Source organism: Lagenorhynchus albirostris, chromosome 4, assembly GCF_949774975.1.
Source record: "Lagenorhynchus albirostris chromosome 4, mLagAlb1.1, whole genome shotgun sequence".
Classification (NCBI taxonomy): Eukaryota; Metazoa; Chordata; class Mammalia; order Artiodactyla; family Delphinidae; genus Lagenorhynchus; species Lagenorhynchus albirostris.
The window spans coordinates 77,463,398-77,488,150 of record NC_083098.1 but is presented as its reverse complement, the minus strand read 5'-3'; the positions used below and the strand labels follow the sequence as shown (position 1 = coordinate 77,488,150).

Genomic DNA, 24,753 nt, shown 5'->3' with positions numbered 1-24,753 from the left:
GAAAAACTGATCTTTAACCACTAAAATCACACTTGGCACTATGAGATGCTCATGGAAAAACCTTGGCAGACTAAGACAAGGGAGCGGGAGGTTCCTGCATCTCCCAGTGCACACACACCCTCTGGGGCATATGTTCCCAGAGTAAAATGGTAAATAGAAGCACGGACACTCTTTAAATTGTTGTTTCTCTAAAAATAGAGCTACCATATGATTCAGCAATTCCACTCCTGGGCATATATCTGGAGAAATCGTAATTCGAAAAGACACATGGACCCCAATGCTCACTGCAGCACTATTTACAATAGCCAAGACACAGAAGCAACCTAAATGTCCATCGACAGAGGACTGGATAAAGAAGATATGGTACAGGGGCTTCCCTGGTGGCGCAGTAATTAAGAATCCATGTGCCAATGCAGGGGACACGGGTTTGAGCCCTGGTCTGGGAAGATCCCACATGACGCAGAGCAACTGAGCCCGTGCGCCGCAACTACTAAGCCTGCGCTCTAGAGCCTGTGAGCCACAACTTCTGAGCCCGTGTGTCACAACTACTGAAGCCCACGTGCCTAGGGCCCGTGCTCCGCAACAAGGGAAGCCACTGCAATGAGAAGACCACGCACCGCAAGGAAGAGTAGCCCCCGCTCGCCACAACTAGAGAAAGCCCGCACGCAGCAACAAAGACCCAATGCAGCCAAAAATAAATAAATTAATTAAATGAATGAATTTATTTAAAAAAACAGAAGACGTGGTAAATATATACAATGGAATAGTACTCAGCCGTTAAAAAAAGAAAAATAATGCCATTTGCAGCAACATGGATGGACATAGAGATTATCATACTAAGTGAAGTAAGTCAGAAAAAGAAAGACAAATACCATATGGTATCACTTATATGCAGAATCTAAAATATGACACAAATGAACTTATCTATGAAACAGAAGCAGACTCACAGACTTTGAAAACAAACTTATGGTTACCAGGGGCTTCCCTGGTGGCACAGTGGATGAGAGTCCCCCTGCCGATGCAGGGGACACGGGTTCGTGCCCCGGTCCAGGAAGATCCTACATGCCGTGGAGCGGCTAGGCCCGTGAGCCATGGCCGCCGAGCCTGCGCGTCCGGAGTCTGTGCTCCGCAATGGGAGAGGCCACAACACTGAGAGGCCCGCGTACCGCAAAAAAAAAAACAAAACTTATAGTTACCAAGGGGAAAGGTGGGGGGGTAGATAAATTAGGAGGTTGGGATTAACATATACACACTACTATAAATAAAACATAATCAACAAGGACCTATAGCACAGGGAACTCTACTCAATATTCTGTAATAACCTATATGGGAAAAGAATATGAAAAGAATGGATATATGTATAACTGAATCACTCTGCTGTACACCTGAAACTAGCACAACATTGTAAATCAACTATACTCCAAAATAAAACAATAATTAAATTTTTAAAAAGTGGTCCAAGCTTTTAAAAAAATGTTGTTTCTTTCTCTCTTTTCTTTGTTAACTCATAGAGTTTAATTCCGCTAAGTTGAACGCACAGATGCTACAATGCTACTACACACTGATAATCAGAGCATTAAATTTTGAGCTTCTCAAAATCCAGGGAACAAAGGATAACATAATGCTTCACAGAATAGTAATTTTTTTTCATAAGATACACACCAGTTGATCAAAAGAAAAACTTTCCCTGTCATTAAATTCTAAGGACAAAAAAAAAAAAAAAAAAAAAATTCTAAGGACAAACTAGTTTATAGGATCATAAAGGACAATGAAAGATGTTACATGATACATCTTCAACAGAAATTTGGGTAGAAATTATAAAAACATTCCTCACCTGGCTATTTCTTATATTAACACTTGATAACAGCTTAGTAAATAAAGCCTGATAAAAGCATTTCTCTCTGGGCTGAGCTAGACAGGTTTTCTTGTTAACTCAAGAAACAAGAGTACAGTACAGAATTAGGTAAATAGATATGATCCTTGGGCTACATCTGCTAAACACTATCTTCTATTTTTTTCCCCCAAATCAAAAGAGCTTTTATTGCATCTTTAAAATATCACAAACGAGGGGCTTCCCTGGTGGCGCAGTGGTTGGGAGTCCGCCTGCCGATGCAGGGGACGCGGGTTCGTGCCCCGGTCCAGGAGGATCCCACGTGCCGCGGAGCAGCTGGGCCCGTGAGCCATGGCCGCTGAGCCTGCGCGTCTGGAGCCTGTGCTCCGCGGCAGGAGGGGCCACAGCAGTGAGAGGCCCACGTACCGCAGGAAAAAAATATATATATATATCACAAACGAGTCCGAAAATCATTTGGCATCTTGCGGTTTCTATAGCCTGACCACTCAGATCTTATTCATCAGCCTGCTGAACTGTTCCTTTTTCAGAAACATAGATACCATCCAAAATTTTTCTGATATTCTTGTTTTTAACTGTTGTGGCTTGCTGAATCAAAGCAGCTGAATTTGACACAAGTTCAATGTTGTTTCCTTCAATAATCAACTCATCTTTCTGGGCTTGAGATACTGAGCAAGCAACGCCGTGCCTCATCCAAACCCTGCAGATGTATTTTTCACCCCAAAAATTTTGGATTTCAACAAGAGAACCATTCTCCTGAATAACAACATCGATGGGGAAGTGAAGAAGCACAGACCTCATCCAGTAACAGAAGCCCAGTGTAACACCGTTGATCATGTTCTGTACGTGACTACATGTCGTGCGAACAGTCGCCAGTTCCATTCTATTTCCCCACCATTTGTCAACCTGGAGCCTCTTCTTTTTCTTTCCAAGGAGACTGAGTTCTACACTAATGTGATTGAAGTCCCTCCACAGGGTGCCTCTAGGGCCCTTCACAAACTGTGCATCCCTTCAAAGTAATGACATTTCATGGAATGTCAACAGTCTGATGGCTGAGAATGGTCTTCATTCTCGCAGTAGATGCGGCAAAGAGTGTTAAACACTATCTTAAGTTCATTTTCAACAAAAGTTGAATGAAATTCAGTTTAAGACTTACTCTCCAATATGTGACAGAAATGTGAATATTACATTAATGATAAAATAATCAATATATTTGTTGTAAAAATGTTTGAAGGCTAATAGGTACCACCTTTCTGACAGGCCAAGTATTTTCAGACATACCCTCCTGAAAGACCTAATGTAACAAAAAACAGCAACAGTTCGAAAGATCTACAGCTTCACATTAGAAACATTTAAATTTTGAGATTCTGACTTCATCTGATTTACGTCTTGCTTCTTGACTTCATGATAGTTCTGCTAACTTTGAATTAACAGTCCTCAGACTGCTATATATAAGAATTACTAAGACCCTAGCAGATGTCCTTTTCAGTATTATTTCCACCAAATCAGAATGCTGTAAAAGGCAGAGTGGCGACAGATGTGGCTCTCAATTCACAATATGAATTGGATGAGTAGACGCCAATAATTTAAACGAGTGAAATAGCAAAGCAGATTCAAAGCAAGTGGACAAAAAATCTTCCAAGGCTGTAAAGGCACTCTAAGACAGGGTACTGCGTTTCTTCACACCGCCATCCTCATCCACCACACACAAAGCACAGACCCCAGGAAGGCTGATGAAAACAGTTGCTTCAATACCACCAAATGTACACTTGAACTTAAACAAAATACATTTAAAATTATCATTTATTAAATCTAGTTGCTTTACATTATACTTTCAAATTGAAGTAACAGTGGCTTAAAAAGCATAAAGGGCAAACCTTCTACCTCTCAGCTGGAATTCCAGAACACGTGCCTGATCTAGGATCTACTGAATTGATCAAAACAGCAAGTCATACTGGTATAGGAACCTGGATGAGGAAGTGGCACGTTCATTCACATTCCCTTCTTAGCTCTGCCCAGGGCCTGCCAAACTTGCTACCCATGTCAAAATCTAAGAAACTGAATTTATCAGCTTTTCTATCATTATAAGAAAAACTGAACACCACCAACAGAAAGAGAGTGGTTCCAAAGAGGTCTCTCCTCTACAACAGAAGCTGAATGAGCCCAATACAGAGGCATTCAGTCTGCCCAGTGTCACAACAGAATTCATATTCTTCCCTACCCCGGAGATGGCTGAAACTGTTCCAGTGGTAAATATACCTCTTCATTCCAAAATGAGAAATAAAACACAGCACCCAAGTACCCCTGAAGAAGGTAACGCACTAAGTTTATTCTAAATTCTCAATCCCATCCTCTCTTGCCATTTCAAACATTTCTGGTCTACAGTTTCCCCCTCTTCGGTGCACCTGTTCCTTCTCTACTAGATCATCCCCTTTGGTACAGCAGTGTCACTTACGTTCCCAAACATAAATCTTTGCCATGACCCACATTCACCTCCAGCTACCATATCACTTCTGAGTCCCTTTACAGCAAAAGCTCTTGAAAGACAGGATTAGGGTTGCTGTCCCTGCTTCTCAATTCATGTGCTTTCCTCAAACTGCTCCAGTTGGGCTTCTGTCTCCATCATTCTACTAAGACTGCGTTTGTCAAAGTCACCAAGAACAGCCTTGTTGCCAGACCCAGTGGTCACTTCCCAGTTCTTGTCTCTCCCAACAGTGTTAAACACAGCTGACCATTCTCTCCTTGAAATGCTTAGATTCTCTTGGTTCTCTGGGACACCAGAGTTTCCTGGATTTTTCTCCAATCTTAGAGTCTGCACCTTCTCGGTCTCCTTTGCTGGCTTCTATTTTCCTGCTTTACTTCTAAACCCTGGTGCGCACCAGGGCTCTATCCTGGGCTTGCTTTGCCTCTTCATCTATACCTCCTCCTCAGGGGCTGCCTCATCCTGTTGGATGGCTTGAAATACCATCTATAGGTTGATAACACTGAAAGCTACATCTTTAGCCCTGTCCCCAAGAACCTCAGATTTATATATTCAACTGCAAACCTGACATCTTTATTGGACTATCTAACAAGTATCTCAAATATAACATGGCCAAAACAGAGTGCTAGATAGTCCTCTAAAATTTGTTCTTTACCTAGTCTTTGCTATCTGAGTAAATGGCCTCACCATCTGCCCAGCTGCCCAGCCAAAAACCTAAGAGTTATCTTTGATTCATTCCTCTCTCTCATACCTCAATTCTAATCTATCAACATGGTCTTCAGACTGTACCTCCAAAATATTCTAAACTTGAATATTCAAGTCTCTACTTCGCTTTTCTCCCATTAATGCAGTAGATTGGTTGCACTAATGGCCCTGATTTTTCATGCCTCTCTGCATCTTTTCACACCTCTCTGTATCCTTGCTCTTTGGCAATGCCTTCCTATACTAACTGTGGATGTACTCTTGCAACTTGCCTTGACCAATGGGACAGTAGCAAATTTGACACAAGCTAAGGATTAAAACGCTGCTTACTCATTTCTACTTCCTTTTTGCTTCTTTGTGATCACCATGAGACTATGACTGGGCCAGCCTGAGAATAAGCCCAGGCTAGCCTACTAGAGGGATGTAACATAAACACACAGAGGAGAGCAAAGCTGTCCCAGCCATCTCAGCCGAGGCCATCCTAGATGGCTGACAGCCAGCTGGTCCTGCCAAACACATCAGGAAAACCAGGCAATATGGCAGAGCTACTACCTGACCGACAGCTGATCACAGACATGGGGAGGCTCAGTCAAGATCAGCTGAGCCTGGCCCAGAACGGCAGGACTACCCAACCATCCCACTGACTCGAGCAAAAATAAATCCTTATTCCTCTATGCCACTAAGTTTATGGGGATGTTTGTTGCATGGCATTACTGTGGCAATAACTGATACAGCCACCATCATCCCTTGTCAGGACTACTGTAGCATCCTCCTACTAGGTCTCACTATTTCCTTCCTTACCTTCTTATAATCCTTTCTCCATTCATCAGTCAACACAAACTTTTAAAAACATAAATCAGCTTATGTCCTCAGTCCTACTTAAACCCCCAATGGCCTCCCTGCACTCAGACTAAACATCTCTTAACTTAGTACATCACCTACTTGTCCAACCTCATCTAGTACCACTCCCTCCCTGACCCACTATGCATCCACACCAGCCTTCTTCCTGTCCTTCACGCACAGCAAACTCACAGCATGGGGAGGCCTTTGCAAATCATGTTCCCTCTACCTAGAAAATCACTCCACCTGTTCCCTCTTGCTCACTCTCTAACCAATAACTTCTTAAAACTCATATTTCAGCCTAAATGTCACAAAAAGGTCTTCCCTTGACCACACAATCTAAAATAGATAACCAGTCACTCTGGTTAAATTAAAACAGGGATTTTAATTTTCTGCATGATACTTATCACTATGTGACACTTTTATTGATTGTTTTTAATTGTGTGATCTCCCCACTGATTGTGAGTTCCACACGAGCAGGAACCTAGTCTGTGTATTCACCGCTGGATCCTCAGCTCCTAAAATAGTTCCTTCACATAGTAAGTACTCACTAAATACTTGAAGAATGCTACCTGACATGGAATAAATAAAAGATCCGATCCTTTCTGAGATCAGAGGGGTTTTTTTTCATATTTATTTTATTTATTTTGTTGCGTCGGGTCTTGGTTGCGGCATGTGTGCTCCTTAGTTGCGGCCGGTGGACTCCTTAGTTGCAGCCTGCAGGCTCCTTAGTTGTGGCATGGGAACTCTTAGTTGCAGCATGCATGTGGGATCTAGTTCCCTGACCAGGGATCAAACCCGGGCCCCCTGCATTGGGAGCGTGGAGTCTTAACCACTGCGCCACCAGGGAAGTCCCTGAGATCAGCTTTTTACAAAGAGAAAGAGCCAGGCAAGCTGAAATGGCAAGAGAAAAAAGACAGACTGATCCTGAGAGGAAATTTTAGAAGCAAAGAAAAAAATAAACTCACCTAATATAAAATGAAGTTAAGCGTGTGGACTCTAAAAACAGCCTAGAATGGAAGCCTGGCTCTGTTCCTTCCTAGCTGTGTAAACATGGATATACCACTCACCTCTCTGAGCTTGTCTCCTCATCTATAAAATGGGGTAATAATTACTACTTCACAGAGTTGTTGTAGAAATTAAATATATATAAAGTGCTTAGCACAGTACATGAATCCCAGTAATTACTCAACATTAGTGATGGCAATGATGGTGGTGCTGGTGGTGATATCTAAATCAGCCCTGCTATTACTGATGAAATTGGCATAATCCATGGTATCTCACTCAACCTGTTAGCCTACCTAATTTTTCTTCAGTTTTCAGGCATTCCAAATTGTCCCTTCCCACCAAGAATGGAATGAGCGTAGGACCCAGAATCCGAAGAGCTGGGTTCTGGCTCTGGTTCTGCCACTAACTAGCTGGGTGGCCTTGGGCAAGTCACCAACTTCCCAGACCTGAAAGTTACCTTGTCATCAGCTCTGTCCATCCCCAAAGCAGAAGGTGCAGGAAACATTCTGAGAAGGAGTGGAGGTACTGGCGTAATGCAGAGACAGGGATGCAGAGAGACAGGCTGGCAGATAATCTGCTCTGCTCCACTGCAGACCACAAAAAAGAGTATCTAAACACCTTACCTCAAAGCTTCCCAAGCTGTTCCAGAACCCTCGAAACCTGTTAGATTACACCAGACCATAACCTCACAAGGGCAGGGACGTGGGCTGATTTTATTCTCTACTGCAGGACCAGTGGCCAAATTATACTATCATAGTCTGTGTTTACTTCATGCTTGCTGAATAAACAAATATATTTGGGAAAATCTGGGTTAAACAATGTCAAACTGGTTCCTTGTGCGCATTTCTCAAAACTTTTAATACGTGAATAGGCTCTGTGAATCATACAGAATGCAGTATTTCCCACCCTTATTTGATCATAGAACTCATTCTACTTCCCTTGAACCTGATTAACCTGATTAACATCTCCCAGAGTTGTAGTGTTCTATAGAACAGTTTGAGAAACATCTTTAGCTTATTTATTTATACTTTTTTTAGCCATGGCTTGCAGGATCTTAGTTCCCCAACCAGGGACTGAACCTGGGCCCTTGGCAGTGAAAGTGCAGAATCCTAACCACTGGACCACGAGGGAATTCCCAAGCTTACATAATTTAAGTCATTTTTACCATCATGAAATAAACATCTTACTCTTTATACATAAGGTAATTGAAAGGCCAACTACTTTGATTCACATCTAGTATGCAGCTGTTTTCCCCCAGCATCCTACACTTTCAAATCACCTGTCACCAGGTAGGGCCTCAATCTCTCCCATCTCCTAAGCAGCAGACGTTCTGCCTCGTTTCTCTGCCCTGCTCCCTGCACCCTCATAACCAGTCTGCTCTGCAAATCCTCCCACCTTTTCTTCCATATCCCTTCTCTCTTCATCCTCAGTCTTATTATGGACTTCCTTCAACTGCTTTAATTACTCCTCTTCTCCTTTTTATAATCAACCCGACAGAGTTTCAGTCTTGTAACTTACAATATCATCCTATGCCTGAAAACTTCAAAGTACTCCTCCCTTTAATAATAAAGGCTGGGCCTTCCCTGGTGGCGCAGTGGTTGAGAGTCTGCCTGCCGATGCAGGGGACATGGGTTCGTGCCCCGGTCCGGGAAGATCCCACATGCCGCGGAGCGGCTAGGCCTGTGAGCCACAGCCGCTGAGCCTGCGCGTCCGGAGCCTGTGCTCCGCAACGGGAGAGGCCGCAACAGTGAGAGGCCCGCGTACCGAAAAAATAAATAAATAAATAAGTAAATAAATAAATAAATAATAATAATAAAGGCTGGTGGGGATCTCCCTGGTGGCGTGGTGGTTAAGAATCCGTCTGCCAATGCAGGGGACACAGGTTTGAGCCCTGGTCCGGGAAGATCCCACATGCCGTGGAGCAACTAAGCCTGTGTGCTACAACTACTGAGCCTGCACTCTAGAGCCTGTGAGCCACGACTACTGAAGCCTGCATGCCACAACTACTGAGCCCACGCACCTAGAGCCCGCGCTCCGCAACAAGAGAAGCCACTGCAATGAGAAGCCCGCGCACCACAACGAAGAGTAACCCCCACTCGCTGCAACTAGAGAAAGCCCGTGTGCAGCAACAAAGACCCATCATAGCCAAAAATAAAATAATTAATTTTTTAAAAAAATATAAATAAAAAATAATAAAGGCTGGTCCTTCGCTTGCATTCTCCACACTGGATCCTCCTTAGGGTTATTCCTTAATCTTAAGTACATATAATCATGTCAAATCCCATCTGGGTTCCCTCTTCCCATCCTACCATTTATTTCTAAGAGCTCAAGCAACTAAATGTTTTCACATCCCCATGCCTTTGTCTGAGTTGTTCTCTCTGTCTAGAAGAGCACCTGTTGAAATCCTACTCATTTTCTAAGGTCCTGATCATAGGTAATCTCTTTTATGAAGTCTCCCTTATATCCCACTCTGGCCACAATTAGCTACTCCTTTTAACTACCTCAAGGCTACTGCACAACTTACCACAGACACAGGAAGTTAGTTGTACATATGAATGCAGAGATGGCAGAGCTGGAAGAGAAGACCATGAACCAGGTGAGTCTATCAAGCAGAATGACCAAGAGGTTGGTGACAAAAGGAGAAACCAGAAGGGTATTTGCATGAATGGCTTGAACGCTAAAGGAGAGGGGGTTTTGGTAAGACCTGGAAGCAGCAAAGGGAAGCCACGAGAAGGCTACAGCAGGGAGAGCTGCAGAAACGGGAGTGTTTTCACTCTGTGAGACGGCTGGGGTGTGGGAATGTTGACTCACAATGGAACAATGCCCTCAGAGGGCCACCGGAAAGATTTGGGAAGGAAGCCAGTAGAAGGATGGAAGCTCAGAATCACAGGGCAGTTGAGAGTACATAAGTAGACAGCTGATCAGAAAGGCTGGGAGCCAAGGAAACTGGGGATAAGAGGCAATGCCTTAGCCTAAACTGGCTGAGATCCCAGACAGTGTCAGGGGCCAGATGAGTTAAGAAGTCAACAGTCTTTGATCAATATTCAAAAGTACGTTGATGAGTAATTTTTCTCATGTCTGCAAAGAACAGATTTCCCTAGTGTTCCACTCATGGCACAATCCTTACCCCTGTGGGTTGGCTGTGCCAATGGGGGTAGCGGGTTGGGGGGAGTATCAGGGAGGGATTCGGTTGGGTGTGGTATCTCCCTTCACTAGGACAGGGCTCACAGACCAGAAAGGGAAGAAGCAAGCTGAACACGTAAAGAGTTTACAGGGATCAAAGATCTCCAGGCACGGGACAGACAACAGTAGGCACCAAGGCCCAAGATGTAGTGAGCTCATCCAAAGGGTAGACAGAGAATGGCAATGGGGAATGCAAGACAAAAATATCTTCTGAAAAGTCTGTCTATTAGGCAGGGTTTTCAATTGCAAATAACTAGATTTAGGCACACAACAGCAGCAAAAGGAATGTATTAGCTCACATAACCAAGAAGTCCCGGAAGCTTCAGAAACATCTGAATCCTGGGGTTCAAATGATGCTGTCTGTGCTCTCACCACCACTCAGTGCTACTTCTCACTGCATGCCAGCCTCATTCATTCTGTCCTACTTCATATAACTTCCTCCATGTAGTGGAAAGATAGCCACGAGGAGGTCTAGGCTATATCACTCCAGCAGCCAAAAACTCCCGGAGGAAAAGAATGACTCCTCTCCTAAACTGGAGCAGAAAAGAAGCTTGACTGAGTAAGCCTGGGTCATGTGCTCACCCCTGAACCAATCACTTGGTCAGATGGACAAGGCACTTCTCAGATTGGCCAAAGCTGAGTCACATGACCATCCCTGGCATTGGTGTCAACCCCACCCAAACCACATGGATTGCGGACAGAGATGTTCCCCAGAGGAAGGAAGTCTGGGCAAACAAATAATAAGTCTACTATAGACAGTGTGGTCACTTGTCAGTCAGGCACCAGATACCAAAAAAGAAGCCCAGTCTTGCTGCTTAAGCACAGAAGGGCTTTGAAGTCAGACAGAACTGGTTTTAAACTTTAGCTTTGACACTTACTAGCTGGGTGACCTCAGGTAAATTACTTAATTTCTCAGCGCCTCAGTTTCCTCCTTATAAAATAGAATAGTACCTACCTTCTAGAGCTGTTTGGAAAGATTAAATGATATAATGCACATAAACTGCTAAGCACAATGCTTGACATAAAGTGATCAGTAAATGGTAGCTATTATTAGTAATAATAACAATCATGACAATTATTATTTAGAACAAGGGTGAGCTTGAAGAGTGAGCTGTGACTGAAAGAGAGAGCCAAGTCAGCACTTGGATAAATCATCCCTGGGTCAAGATTCATTAAGGGCAACTCAGGATACAATACAGGGGCCCTGAATGAACTCTAAGATGACAATTAAAATCAATAAATGTGTTGAGCACCTACTACGTGCCAGGCACTGAGGATACAATTATGAATAAGACACATGGATCCAAGGTAACCTACCATGAAAAATGACTATGGCTTCATGACGTTATTTTGCGGGGAGGAGAAGTTGGCTGAAGCTGCTTCCTTACTTTCAGCCATAGGCTGTGGGCACTGGAAAAGTGCTGAGCGTACATAAGAATGATGCCTGGGGCCAGCTGCTGGAATGCTAGGAAGGTATAAAATGACTACAGTCACAGCCTCCCCCCCTAAAAAAAAAATGCCTTTGCATGAACTAGGAAAAAGTGTCTCTTCCTTTAGAAAGTTTACTTCCATCTTCCAAAAAACTGTCACAGTAAACAAATCTAGATGTTCCATGTGAATGACATATCCCAGAGTTTTGCAGTGTATAACCTGCACAACTGTACATGGTAGGCAGGGAATATGACATGGGGGCTGAGAGGGGTCAAGGGATAGGGTGGGGACAGAGAATCTGGGAGTCCCCAGGCCTTTGGAGACAGAGAATAACTTTTGCTATGGAGCTGCTCCATTCAATATGGTAGCCACTCACCACAAATAGCTATTAAGCATTTGATATGTGGCTAGTACAACTGAGGACTAATTTTTTTAAATTTTATTTCATTTTAATTAATTTTAATTTAAAATTTAAAACTGAAGTGGTATAAATACGTTTCCATTAACTTTGTTTGGTCCGACTACATTTTACTTTATCCACTGCAGTGCATAAGATATTCTATTGAATTGCATTGTATTGCATTGTATTGTACTATATTGTATTGCGCATATCAAGCTCCTGAGTTGTTTCTGGTATCTCATTAATAATTTTTATATGATTACATGGTGAAATTATAATATTTTTTAAATATTGGGCTACAGGACTTCCCTGGTGGCGCAGTGGTTGAGAGTCCGCCTGCCAATGCAGGCGACACGGGTTCGTGCCCCGGTCCGGGAGGATCCCACGTGCCGCGGAGCGGCTGGGCCCATGAGCCATGGCCGCTGAGCCTGCATGTCCAGAGCCTGTGCTCCGCAACGGGAGAGGCCACAACAGTGAGAGGCCCGTGTACCGCAAAAAAAAAAAAAAAATATATTGGGCTACACAAAAAATACTATTACGATTAATTTCACTTGTTGCATTTTGCTTTTTTTTAATGTGGCAACTAGAAACTTTTAAATTACATGTCTGGCTCACAGAATATTTCTATTCACCAGTGCTGCTCTAAAGACACCTTAGGATCTATAGTACTAAGAAGCATGGAATGATACCCAGAAGAACTGGTTGGTTTTGGTTTTGTTTGAAGCAGACCTTTACATTTTCTTCTAGGTTGTCCAACTATGTTGACCAGGAAGGAAAATAACAGAAGGAGAGGGGAAGAGGGTAGTTCAGTGTGGATAGCTCAGGAGAGTACACTCTGGAGTCGGACTGTATTGTTCTGAACTCTGGCTCCACCATCTAATCAAATTCCCCTGAATCTCCCTGGGCTTCAGGCTCCTCACCCGTAAAATGCTTAAAATAATCTTGCCCACTTTATAGGGTTGTTGGGAGGATTAAATGAGATAATCCAATGTAAAGAGTTTAGCATGGAGCCTAGCACATTTATGTGCTCAACTAACTATTGGGGGCCACTGGGGCATTATTTGGGAATAAAGAAGGTGCAAATGAATGGTCTCCCTGTACCATGGATCTCAGGTTGCCATGGTATAAGAGGGCACACCCTGTCCACATGTCTCCTCAGCATTTATCTTTCTAGACCAAAGAGTTGGACAGGAGTCTACTTTACTCAATCCTCTATGCTTTGATTAATATGTTGGCTTTTTTCTAAGTGCATTATGTTTTTAAGGTACATTGATGAACTATCTCAGATGCTGAAGGATTATGAAAATGGGTAAGGTGGTATTTCTGAATTGTGTGTAACAACAGCTAAGATTTAACTAGCTTTTTTGTTCCAAATCCTACACTGAATCAATGTCTTCAGTTAAGAGGTTAAAGTAATATATGAATCTCTTTCTTGAGTAAAATCCAGAACATCCATCTGCATGTACAGATGGATTCATTTTACCTAAATGCATTCTTTACCTCTTCCCTGCCATTTTGCATAAACTTGAGACCAGCAATTTGGCTTTTTAATGTCCCAAAAGGTTCCTGTTGACTGTAAACTTGGAGTTTACACTGTGTACTCCCTCTTCTACATGTTTTATTTTTAAAATACTAATAAATAGTTTACTCACGTTTGTAACCTGAGAAATGTCCATCTATGCTTAACCTTTGTTCTGTCTTCCAGTCCCCTCCCTATTCCTGACTTCTTTTTTTTTTGCGGTATGCGGGCCTCTCGCTGTTGTGGCCTCTCCCGTTGCGGAGCACAGGGTCCAGACGCGCAGGCCCAGCGGCCATGGTTCACGGGCCTAGCCGCTCCGCAGCATGTGGGATCTTCCCTGACCGGGGCACGAACCCGTGTCCCCTGCATTGGCAGGCGGACTCTCAACCACTGCGCCACCAGGGAAGCTCCTATTCCTGACTCTCAAAAACATTTCTCCCAGCCTCCCACTGACTCAATTTATTTAATAGCCTTTGTGTGGAGTCTTTTCAAAAACACTTGGAAAATCACAGTTTATCCCTAGCTTCCATAATCATTTAAAGTTCTTCAAGAACTCTAGTGAATTTGTCAAACATGATTCCTCCTTACAAAGGAGTAACCTATCCCCCCAAAAGGTTTTATCTGTTTAAAAACTGTAAAATCCACTTTCCCAACACATACACTTGTGCAGAATTTATTTTAGATTCCACTTGTTCCACAAAGTCCAAGAAAAATTCCACAGACATTACATTAAATCTACCGTCTGATTCTCAACAAGCCATTATCCTCTGTGAGGCTCACTTTTCTCATCTATAAAATGGGCATAATATAGATGCCCTTTGCTAAATAGAGCAAGCCATCTCATTACTCATGAATGTATATAAAACACTCTAGGAAAAGCTCAAAGTCCTTGACAAGCATTAGGCCATGAATCGTTCTGAAGTGGACTGTTAATTAGGTGTGTCATTATGCTTTGTTTAATAGATGGAAAACCTAAGGCATGGGAACACAATACCATTTAATAGCTAACTTAAAAATCCAGCCCAGGCTTTAAACATTAGTCAGAAAGATGTCAGGGGAAAAACCTGAATAGGAATTTCACTCTGCTCTAGTTCTTTATCAAGAACTACTACATTACTGCAAAATTCTCTCCAGTTACTGGTTGCCCTGCCCCTGCTACTTCCTCACGCAGTCCAGGAATGGGGAAATGGTGAGAGAGTTGGAATTCCCTACTGAACATATAGTGCCTTCCCCCGCTTACAGAAAGGGTCATGAACCCTGGACCAGGTACTAAGGGCAAATGTAGTTTCACAGATACCATAACAATTTTTCCATGTTTTGTTACTGACCCCTGGAAACTTTTCCTATCACACATCCAACAAAATAAAATGAGGCTATAGACATTTATCAAAAGAACACAGCCTCTGCAAATGAACCTGGCAGGTTACTCGGGCTTTATTATCTGAACAACAACTGGTCAGATACATGGCATGGCCTCAGTAACTCCAAATAAACCTTATGTCTTCACATAAAGGAGATACTGTGGATCCAAAAGGTCAAAAAAGAGGTAATGGAAACTTTATATAACTTTATATAGCCAGTGAGTTTTTTCAAATTATTATTTTGTGTCCTTCTGACATTGATTAACAGAAACAAGAAATCCTTTAATCCCAGAGTGGTATTTTGAAAAATATTTCCCAAGGAAACAATCCCCAAAAGGGAAAAACATATAGCAACACTACTTACTTAAAAACAAAAACAAACAAACAAAAAAACATATGTCCAACAACTGGGGAGTGGTTCAAAATACCATTGTATATTAACATGAAAGACTGTCACCAAGCTATTAAAAATGGCTTGGTTATAAGAACTGGTTATAAGAAAATGTCTATTTGGAATATTGTTACCAAAGAACATTATGCCTGAGCTAATTATAACCTCAAAAAGTGTGTGTGTGTATATATGTGTGTGTGTATGTATAATATGTGTATATATATATACATATATACATATACATATATATATATTTATATAAAGATTATAGAATTTGGAGTTACATAAACGGTTGCACACAATGCTCCTTAGGTTAATTATCTTCTAGAAAGGTGCTAAAGATTTGTAGAAAGTCAAATGATGATAAAGATGATGGAGAGGGGGTTCACGAAGAGTCTCTCTGGAATAGTTTTGGGGTCATTTTTAATCTCTTTTTTATAAGCTTCAATATTGTTTCAATTTTTTAACAATGAATAAATTTCTATAAAATGACTTTTTTTTTTTTTTAATGATGGCAGGGAGAGTCCTAAGAGCACACTGAGAGCTGGGGAATCGCAGTGGCAGGCAGAGTTCTATCCTTTGTCTGGGGGAGGAAAGGGGGTTGCATCACCACCTCTGAGCCCCAAAAACCTTTAGCCATGATTCCAGAACCTATGAACAAGAATTCTTTAATGCAGTGCTTCTATAACTGGTTTAAATATGTGACAAATAAGTTGACAATACTTAAAAAAGAAAAAAGTAAAAAGCATTCATAAATTTACATACATAACAGCATTCATAACTCAGTTAACTTGTATTTCTGTTTCTCTACATGGTTAAAGGATCAAGCATTTTTAGCACTCAAAGCAGGAAAATAAAAAAGAAAGCCAACTGCCTTCTGTGAAACAAAAATAACCCCAATGGTAAAAACTAACTTTACTGCATGCTTAAATTATATTTGCAGAAAAATAAACTTTGAAATCACTACTTTGCAGGGAAAAAAACCCACGATTTATTTTTGGGGGTAGTCATGTGGAGCTCTCACAAGTTGTGGTTGAAACCTAATACTGGGAGATACATGAGGACATCAGAGTTTCTAAGGAAATACCTAACAGAAAGACACTGCTGGAACTCTTTTCAGGATAAAGAGAAGACATGAAAAGTTTTCCCTGTTAAATCAGGCTAGAACTTCAAAAAAATTAAAGGCACAGGGAGTAGGATATTTGAGGAGGAGTTCTACTTTATAAGCATTTCATGTAGTATATGACAATTTAAAGTCTTTCATTTTTATACTCTATAGCTAAGCATTTCCAAAGCTCTCAACCTTAAAAAATAAATGGCATGTAGTTACGAAAGGAAAAATATATCTAATATTGATGAAATCCAAAGACATCTTCCTCTTTTAGAAACGTAACACTTAGCAGACTAGAAAACTAATCCGCACATACCTCCCTCCCTCTTCCAAACCCACTCTTCTTTGCCATAAAAATCAAAACAATCAGGGCTTCTTCCCTGGTGGCGTAGTGGTTGGGAGTCTGTCTGCCGATGCAGGAGACGCGAGTTCGTGCCCCGGTCTGGGAAGATCCCACATGCCACGGAGCGGCTGGGCCTATGAGCCATGGCCGCTGGGCCTGTGCGGCTGGGCCTATGAGCCATGGCCGCTGGGCCTGTGCGTCCAGAGCCTGTGCTCCGCAACAGGGGGTGCCGCAACAGTGAGAGGCCCGCGTACCGCAAAAAAAAAAAAAAAAAAAAAAACTCAAGACAATCACAAGACTATGCTAAGAAGAAATAGATGGGTGAAAAATAACAATAATAATACGTACAATAATGTCTTTTCAAGGATGTTTTAAATGAGGATCATTTCTAAATAATATGAAAAACAATACACTTGGGAACACTTAAATTGAATAATACTCTATGGCTTCAGTCTATACAGCCAAAGAGAAGTGAAAGTCTAATCAAGAATTTAGTGAATTTAGGGCTTCCCTGGTGGCACAGTGGTTAAGAATCCACCTGCCAATGCAGGGGACATGGGTTCGAGCCCTGGTCTGGGAAGATCCCACATGCCACGGGGCAACTAAGCCCTGGCACCACAACTACTGAGACTGCGCTCTGGAGCCCGCGAGCCACAACTACTGAGCCTGCACATCTAGAGCCCGTGCTCCGCAACAAGAGAAGCCACCGCAGTGGGAAGCCCGCGCACCACAACGAAGAGTAGCCCCTGCTCGCCGCAACTAGAGAAAACCTGTGTGCAACAACGAAGACCTAATGCAGCCAAAAATAAATTAATTAAAAATAATAATAATAAACAAAATTTAAAAAAAGAATTTAGTGAATTTAGACTACTGGTTACAACTTGGATAATTATGACCGAATATATATTTTTTTTCTTTTTTTTTTTTAACTGCCAACTGTCCACAACTATCTGGAAAATTCATCTGGTACAATGATCTAGTATTTACTAGGCATGTGCTCTTCCCTGGAAGAGTTCACAATTCAGCTGAGAAGACAAAAAGAACTTACATGAATTACTTAGCACATTAGAGAAAAACTACACTGCTTGGGAAAAGAGGTTGCGATGACTTCAAAGGTTCTGTTTAGAAAAGGGAAGGAGGCCTGTGGAAGCACAGACGGAGGAATGAGCATTGCAGATATTCCCACTGGCCAAACTTTTGTTCTTAAAGGTACCCAGTAGGTCCAGCTGAATAAGTGTTTTCTAACCATCTATCGTTCTCTGTCCTCCTTCAGAATGACTCCTGTACCTGCTCCACTGTAGCAAGTGCCAGCACTGGTATTTTCTGGATTCCCAATGCATAGCTGCCATCATGAGAGTATAGAGCTTTGCTTTTTCCGGGCAGATAAGATGGTGTGGAAACAACACTCTTCCTACTTCAGCGGAAGCTGACTCTTGTCACCATTCCTCTGTGTATAAGCAGAAAGTCATGCTGATGTTGTCAGGCTACTGAGATAGAAAGCTGGAAGGTCACACTGCATTAAGGAAGCCTGAGGAATGACTCAACTGGTTAAACAGGGTTGGAAAGCTGTGATCGTCCACGAGGAGCAGGGTAGGTCAGTCATCTCTGCTCAGCCCAGCCAGAAACAGGAACTTGGTGCACACTCCAAGAAAGGCATGAGCTTTGAAATGGGAAGAGAGGATGCTGCTGGAAAGGCAACTGCGTGATAAACGCCTCCAGAAGGAAATAACAATAATTTCCACTGGGGCCACATGGCCACCAATGACACCAGGCCCACCGTTCAGCCTAAAACATTAGACTTACAGAAGCTGAGCTTCACGGAAGAGTAAAACGTTCAGAGGCCAAGGTGACAGCTGAGTCCTCCCAGACAAGGTGAATTTGAGAAGTGGGAACCAGGGCTCTACGACCAGCAAGCTATATAGCATCAGGCTAGGGCTGGAGAGAGGTTCTGCCTCCCAAGACCACTGTAATGAATTGGTAGTGGATGCTTAGAGTGGTATAGGAAGGAATCGGGAGCCCCAACTCCACTGGGTAAAGGCAGGGAAAATGGCAGCAAACTGCCATGGCTGAACCACACTAGCCTCTCAGCAGAGGTTGGTTAAGAAAGCTATACTCCAGGCACTAAGGAGTAGTAATGAACAAAATGAAACAAAACTCTCTACTTTCTCTCCCTCCTGAAAGCCCAATAAAATGACAGTAAAGGGATAAACCCACAAGGATGGGGAGAATGAAAGAAGAGACAACAGTAAAAACATTTAGGTGGGGTGAGGGGAAGCCAAGAAACAACCTGATTTATACCATGGAATCTCAAAATGCTAAATAATTAAAGGCAATTGGACCCTCTGTGGGGAGTGGGGGGACGGGGGCTGATCTAAAATAAAATAAAAATGGAAAGCCTCCTTGGAAAGCACCTGGATCTCCCAGGTCCCTCCAGCCACTCTGAGCAGTTAGGTGATGGCCCCTTCTCTACCCCAGCAAAAACACCTGGAGTTTCTTCCCTACCCCCTCCCCGAGAGGAATTACATGAACATATAACTACCCCAGAGAGGGTGAAAAAGAGAAAGTCTCTGGATTGGAGTATGTCAGGCACAGCCCTGGTGTCTTACTGGAAATACCGTGGAGAGGTTATACGAACATGCAGATGCTGAGACATTCAGCCTTCTTCTCCACCTCATTCCCAGATCACTGGCAGCCAGGCTCTTCCCACCACCCAGGAAAAAGACTAGAAGAGCTTTTTCTGAGGACTCTCACCAGCCCAAGAGGTACTAACATCAAAATTTCCCCAAATAAAGACTCAGCCAAATCACCCAACAGTTAAGTTCCCAGCCAACAAGCTTTTTAATCCCCCCACTCAGATGTGAGTAGACAGCCTAGGGTATCAGAAATACAAGGAAAGCCTCTAACATGAAATGTAGAGACCTAAACAAATAAACAGACAATAGCAACTTGGGGAAACTGAGTCTATGCAGGAAGGCAAAAACTTTCCAGGTAAGAAAATATCTAGTATCCAGCCCAAAATATCTAGAATCTGAACAATAAGTTTCTGAAAGAGACATCACAAAATAGAGAGGAAGAAATTATCAATGAGATAACTCAAGAAAATTTCCCAAACTGAAAGATGTAGATTTCTGGATTGAAAGAACCCAGCACAATTGATGAAAAGAAATCCATACCACAGCACACATCATGAAAACTCCAAGATTGTGGAGGCCAAGAGAAAATTCTACAAACTTCCACAAAGGACACAGCAGGTTTGTAACCTGTAGAGAGGTTACAGGCAATCAGAACAATTCTGAATTTCTCAACAGCAACACCACAAGCTAGAAGGTGATGGAACAACGCCTTCAAATTTTCCATCCTGGAAGTCTACACTCAGACGAACGATCAATTGTTGTGGAAAAAAGATATTTTCAGGCACTTACTGAAAAATGAGGGACTTCCCTGGTGGTCCAGTGGTTAAGAATCCATCTTCCAATTCAGAGGACGCAGGTTTGATCCTTGGTCGGGGAACTAAGGTCCCACATGCCACAGGGCAACTAAGCCCACAAGACACAGCTAGAGAGCCCACGTGCTGCAAACTACAGAGCCTACACACTCTGGAGCCCACGCATCACAACTAGAGAAGCCCAAGCTCCACAACTAGAGAGAAACCCGTGTGCCGCAACGAAAAATCCCATGTGCCACAACTAAGACCCGATGCAGCAATAAATAAATAAATAAACAAACAAAAACAAGGATGATTTTTTTAAAAAAGAAAAATGAATAGACAAAATATGAATAGATAAAATAAACAGGAAGGAAAGCAGACATCCTGTGCATCCTTTACCAGAAAATTCCTTCAGAATGGGGCTATACCAAAAAAAAAAGGAGTCTACAAGAAAGAGAAAGGCATGTACTACAGGTAACAGGAGATCCAATACAGAGAGAAATGATGGGGATCCCCCCCCCAGGATGACAAAGGGAAGTCCTCAGGGTGACATCTGTGCACCATGTGTAGAGGGCAACCAGTCCAGACTAGAGCAAGCCAGGAGGCTCAGGGACAGTTTCTTTGGGGAAAATGGAATTGACAGAATACCTGACTCATCTGAGGTAAGAATTAGAAAACTGGTCAAAAGGTTTGGGTTGAATTAATGATGAGTACATAAAAAACTAAGCCAGTGAACAAACAAAGCAATTACTGACTCCGAGAAAAAGAAAAAGTTGTGCTTGGCTTGACTATGAATGTTAATCTAACCAAAATTACTGTGTAACTATTGCAAGGATGGGAAAATAGGGAAGCTGTGGTTAGGCTGGGGGTTAGAAGAAGAAAGAGAGCCAAGTCATCATCTTCCACAGCAGGAAGTCAACAGATAATGCTTCAAACTGAAAAATTACAAGTATCACTTACAAGCAATAAATACCAAAATAACCAACTCAAAGGATCACAAGTGTTTGTTTCTGGAGAGGGAAAATGCAACTTGGATGAAAGGTTTAAAACTAAAAAAAGAAAAAAGAAGAAAAGAACAAAACAAAAATCATATTGACTTCTATGCCTTTTTTTTTTTTTTTTTTTTTTGCTTTTGCTTTGTTTCCCTAATAACAATTTGGGAAAATTCCATCCTTGTTTTCCCTAAACAAACAAACAAAAAAAAGTCAGGGACTTCCCAGGTGGTCCAGTGGTAAAGAATCCGCCTTCCAATGCAGGGGACTGGAGGTCGATCCCTGGTCAGGGAACTAAGATCCCACATGCCGCGGGACAACTAAGCCCACATGCCACAACTACTGAGCTCGTGTGCCGCAAGCTACACAGCCCACGTGCTCTGGAACCCGCATGCCACAACTACAGAGCCCAAGCGCCCTGGAGCTTGCACACAACTAGAGAGAAGCCCACACGCCGCAAGGAAGATCCCGCATGCCACAACTAAGACCCGATGCAACCAAAACTAAATAAATAATAATATAAAAAGAAAAGAAAATGTCATTTTCTACATCTACACCATGTAGCTGTGATCATCTGAGCTCTGAGCTGTCAAATATAGTGGGAAAGTTAATAGTTATAATCCAATCCAAGGAAGGACAGGTTGAGCTAGGGCAGAGATGCAAAGGCAAGCCCAGGTGGAGGCAAGTTTGGAGGTGAAGCCAACTACTAAGCTTCTCTCTTCTGGGGTTCTTTTTAACAAAGCTATTCTCACGGCATAATCACCTGGGACAGGGTAATTTTAGAACTGGCAGTGACCATGGACCAATTTCACTCCTTTCTAACAGACTCCAATGCCCAATTTATGACCCTAATACAACCAAGGCAGATAGCCTCCACAGCGGTTGATCTGGGTTCAACTTCAGTTACTCCACTTTGCCTGTGTAGACTGGACAATAGGAGAGCACAGTAAGGGCTCTGAAGCAAGTGACACTGTCATCAACAGATACTTAGCTGAGCATCTGTGCACCAGGCTGAGGATCAACAGCCCTATCAACTCTGTGGACCAAGTCTCCCTGCCCTGAACAATAAGATGATTCTCCCTAGGAGGGGGATCCCATGAAGGGGTGGAGTGGGGTGAAAACCAAGGAGCTGGAAGAGCTGGGCTGGGGAAGGGAGGCACCAACCAGGTCAACCTGGAGGAACCTGTAGACAGAGGTGTGCCTGGAGGCCCAAGGCCTAGGATGCCAGCACTCTGCATACACAGAGGAAGGCAGAGAGACCAGCAATTCTTCCCCAAAAGCAAAAAGTGGCCAGACACTACCCACAACCCCAGCAGCCATGCTGTCGAGGGTCAACTTAGGGAGCAAAGGCTGCCATTCTCTGAGCTTCACTCTGACTTGATAAAACACAGCCCCTGCCCTTGAGTAACCAGCCGCTGAGAAAACAAGATGATTTTTTTTTTAATTTTTTATTTATTTTTGGCTGTGTTGGGTCTTCGTTGCTGCACGCGGGCTTTCTCTAGTTGCGGCAAGCGGGGCTACTCTTTGTTGCGGTGCGCAGGCTTCTCATTGCGGTGGCTTCTCTAGTTGCAGTGCACGGGCTCTAGGCACACGGGCTTCAGTAGATGCAGCACGTGGGCTCAGTAGTTGTGGCTCACAGGCTCTAGAGCGCAGGCTCAGTAGTTGTGGCGCACAGGTTTGGTTGCTCCGCAGCATGTGGGATCCTCCCAGACCAGCGCTCGAACCCGTGTCCCCTGCATTGGCAGGTGGATTCTTAACCACTGCACCACCAGGGAAGTCCCAAGATGACTATCTTCATACAGAATAAGTAGGTAAACAGGTTGACAGTGCTAAAGCATATATTAATAGTCTATATTTTTTCCTATCTGTAAAGGTGTGAAAATTCTAGTTCAAGAAACCACGTGTGGTGGAGCACTGCACTGATCCGCATGTGTTTGCAACACTTGCCCTATACAGTTCTACAAACCAAAATGTACACAACCTCCAGGAAGAATCCAGATCATTAACATAAACACAATGCAGTAAGCGCCTAGAGCTGACAAGAGAATATATGGAGCAGATTAATTGGAGTATTGGGAAAGTATAAGTTTTTTCCTAAACAATGAAAATGTACCTAAACCAAAAAAATATTTTCAAATACATAATGAGAATATTATACACACTTTTCTTTTCTCCATATAAATCATGACACTCCAGACTACATGTGATTCTCGCCAGCTGAGCTACCAGCATCACAAACCAACCTGCTAAATCCTAAACTTATTTGGGAAACCCACTGGTTTGTTGGGGCTGTTTTCTCCTCTCCAGCTCTTCAGGGGAGAATCATCTAGAAGCAAGTAAATTCTCAGAATTTCCTAAGAGGAAAAAATGGGCCCTCACTGAAAAAACACAGGGTATATGCTCAAAACACTTAACTATTTTGGATAAGCTTCAAACCCACTTGGCCACCAGTCACCCTGTTGTTCCAACTTAACATTGAGATCTACCCTTCGAATCAAATCTTCCTGTTTCCAAAGAATGGCAATAGATGAAATTGTTTCCGAACCTGATACACAGCAACGTGTTATTCTTCCATGAAAACAAAACAAAAAAATCAAATCAAAAGGAAATTTAGGATCCAAGGGAAAGCGCACACCCCCAAGGCAAGGCCCTAGTTTTCCCAACACATGTATTCACCGAATCCCTGTTATCAAGATTCAAACACAATTTCCTAGATTAAAAATGTGAGGCTGGTGGGGCGAGACGCTCACACACGTGCAACTGTGGAAAATCTCTGTAGATGCTGCCAACTTTCAATCAAGACTGCGCCGCCGCCCAAGCAGAGAGGAGGAATCAACTTCCCGCGGGGCAGCTGGGAAGTGAGCCCAACGCTTAACTTGCTGCGGGGCGGCCCGCGTCCAGGGACCCAAGAGGAAAAGGGACGGGTGCTCCTCGGGAGAGGCCGGCGTCGGAGCCCGGGAGGCGGAGAGGCGGCGGCGGCCGCCGGAAGGCGCGGCTACGGCGGGACGCGCACCTGTCCCTTCGTGGTCCGCAGAGGACAGGTCCTCACCTGGCGTGGAGCGCCCTCACTCACGGCGGCGCGGAAAGAAAATCCTTCCTGGTTCCACGAGGGTCCGTCTCTGGGCTTGTGGAAGCCTCCTCTCGCCGCGCGCATCCTCCTCCCCACCCGTCCCCTCCCAGAGTGACGCAGTCCCGGGGCCGCCCCGCCGGCCCGCGGCGCCCTTACCTGGCTGGAGCGCGCCGGATGCGCCGAGTCCGGGAGACGCCAAAACCGGCCGGCGCCGCTGAGTCCCGAGCCTGGCGTCCCGGCCCCGCCCCCACTCGTCCCGCCCCGCGCGGCCCAGAGATCGCCAGGCCCCCGATGGCTCCGCCCACACACACCGAGGCCGGCGGCTACAGGTTCGCACGGGTTTGCTGCGGTTCTGAGACTGGAGGCCCGAGTGGGCCGGATGGGCCTCCCGGCTACCCCGACCCAGTCGAGGTTTCGGGCAAGTCGCGGGAACGTCCCTGGTGTTCCTGGACGCCGTGCTGGGCCTCCTCCTTCACCCCTCACCCCAGAGAACTGACCCGCGACGTCACGGACACCCCCAGCCCGTGAGAACCCGAGCAGTGCCACCTGTGGGTGACCGGGGACTCTTGTCGCAATTAGGGACCGCACCTCCCCTTCCGCTAAATGGTGGCGAACCAGGTGGGTGACGCGGTGCGGTGGAGCGA

The 24,753-nt window shown here is 43.9% G+C and overlaps 1 protein-coding gene and 1 pseudogene across 5 annotated transcripts in view; both read right to left on the bottom strand.

Moving 5' to 3' along the window:
• TEC (tec protein tyrosine kinase) overlaps positions 1–24,305 on the bottom strand; it is a 142,146-nt gene extending 117,841 nt beyond the window's left edge. For 2 of the 5 annotated variants that reach the window (XM_060148220.1, XM_060148226.1), the window contains exon 1: positions 10,364–10,563. In XM_060148220.1, the coding sequence (XP_060004203.1) occupies positions 10,364–10,396 (33 nt within the window). In that variant the 5' untranslated portion in view covers positions 10,397–10,563. Of the gene's footprint in view, positions 1–10,363; positions 10,564–24,052; positions 24,068–24,088; positions 24,150–24,265 lie in introns of those variants that run through there. The other 3 variants (XM_060148223.1, XM_060148222.1, XM_060148224.1) reach the window with 3 other exon arrangements.
• Positions 2,287–2,918, bottom strand: LOC132519353 (large ribosomal subunit protein uL6-like; annotated as a pseudogene).
• Positions 24,306–24,753: the final 448 nt, after the last annotated feature.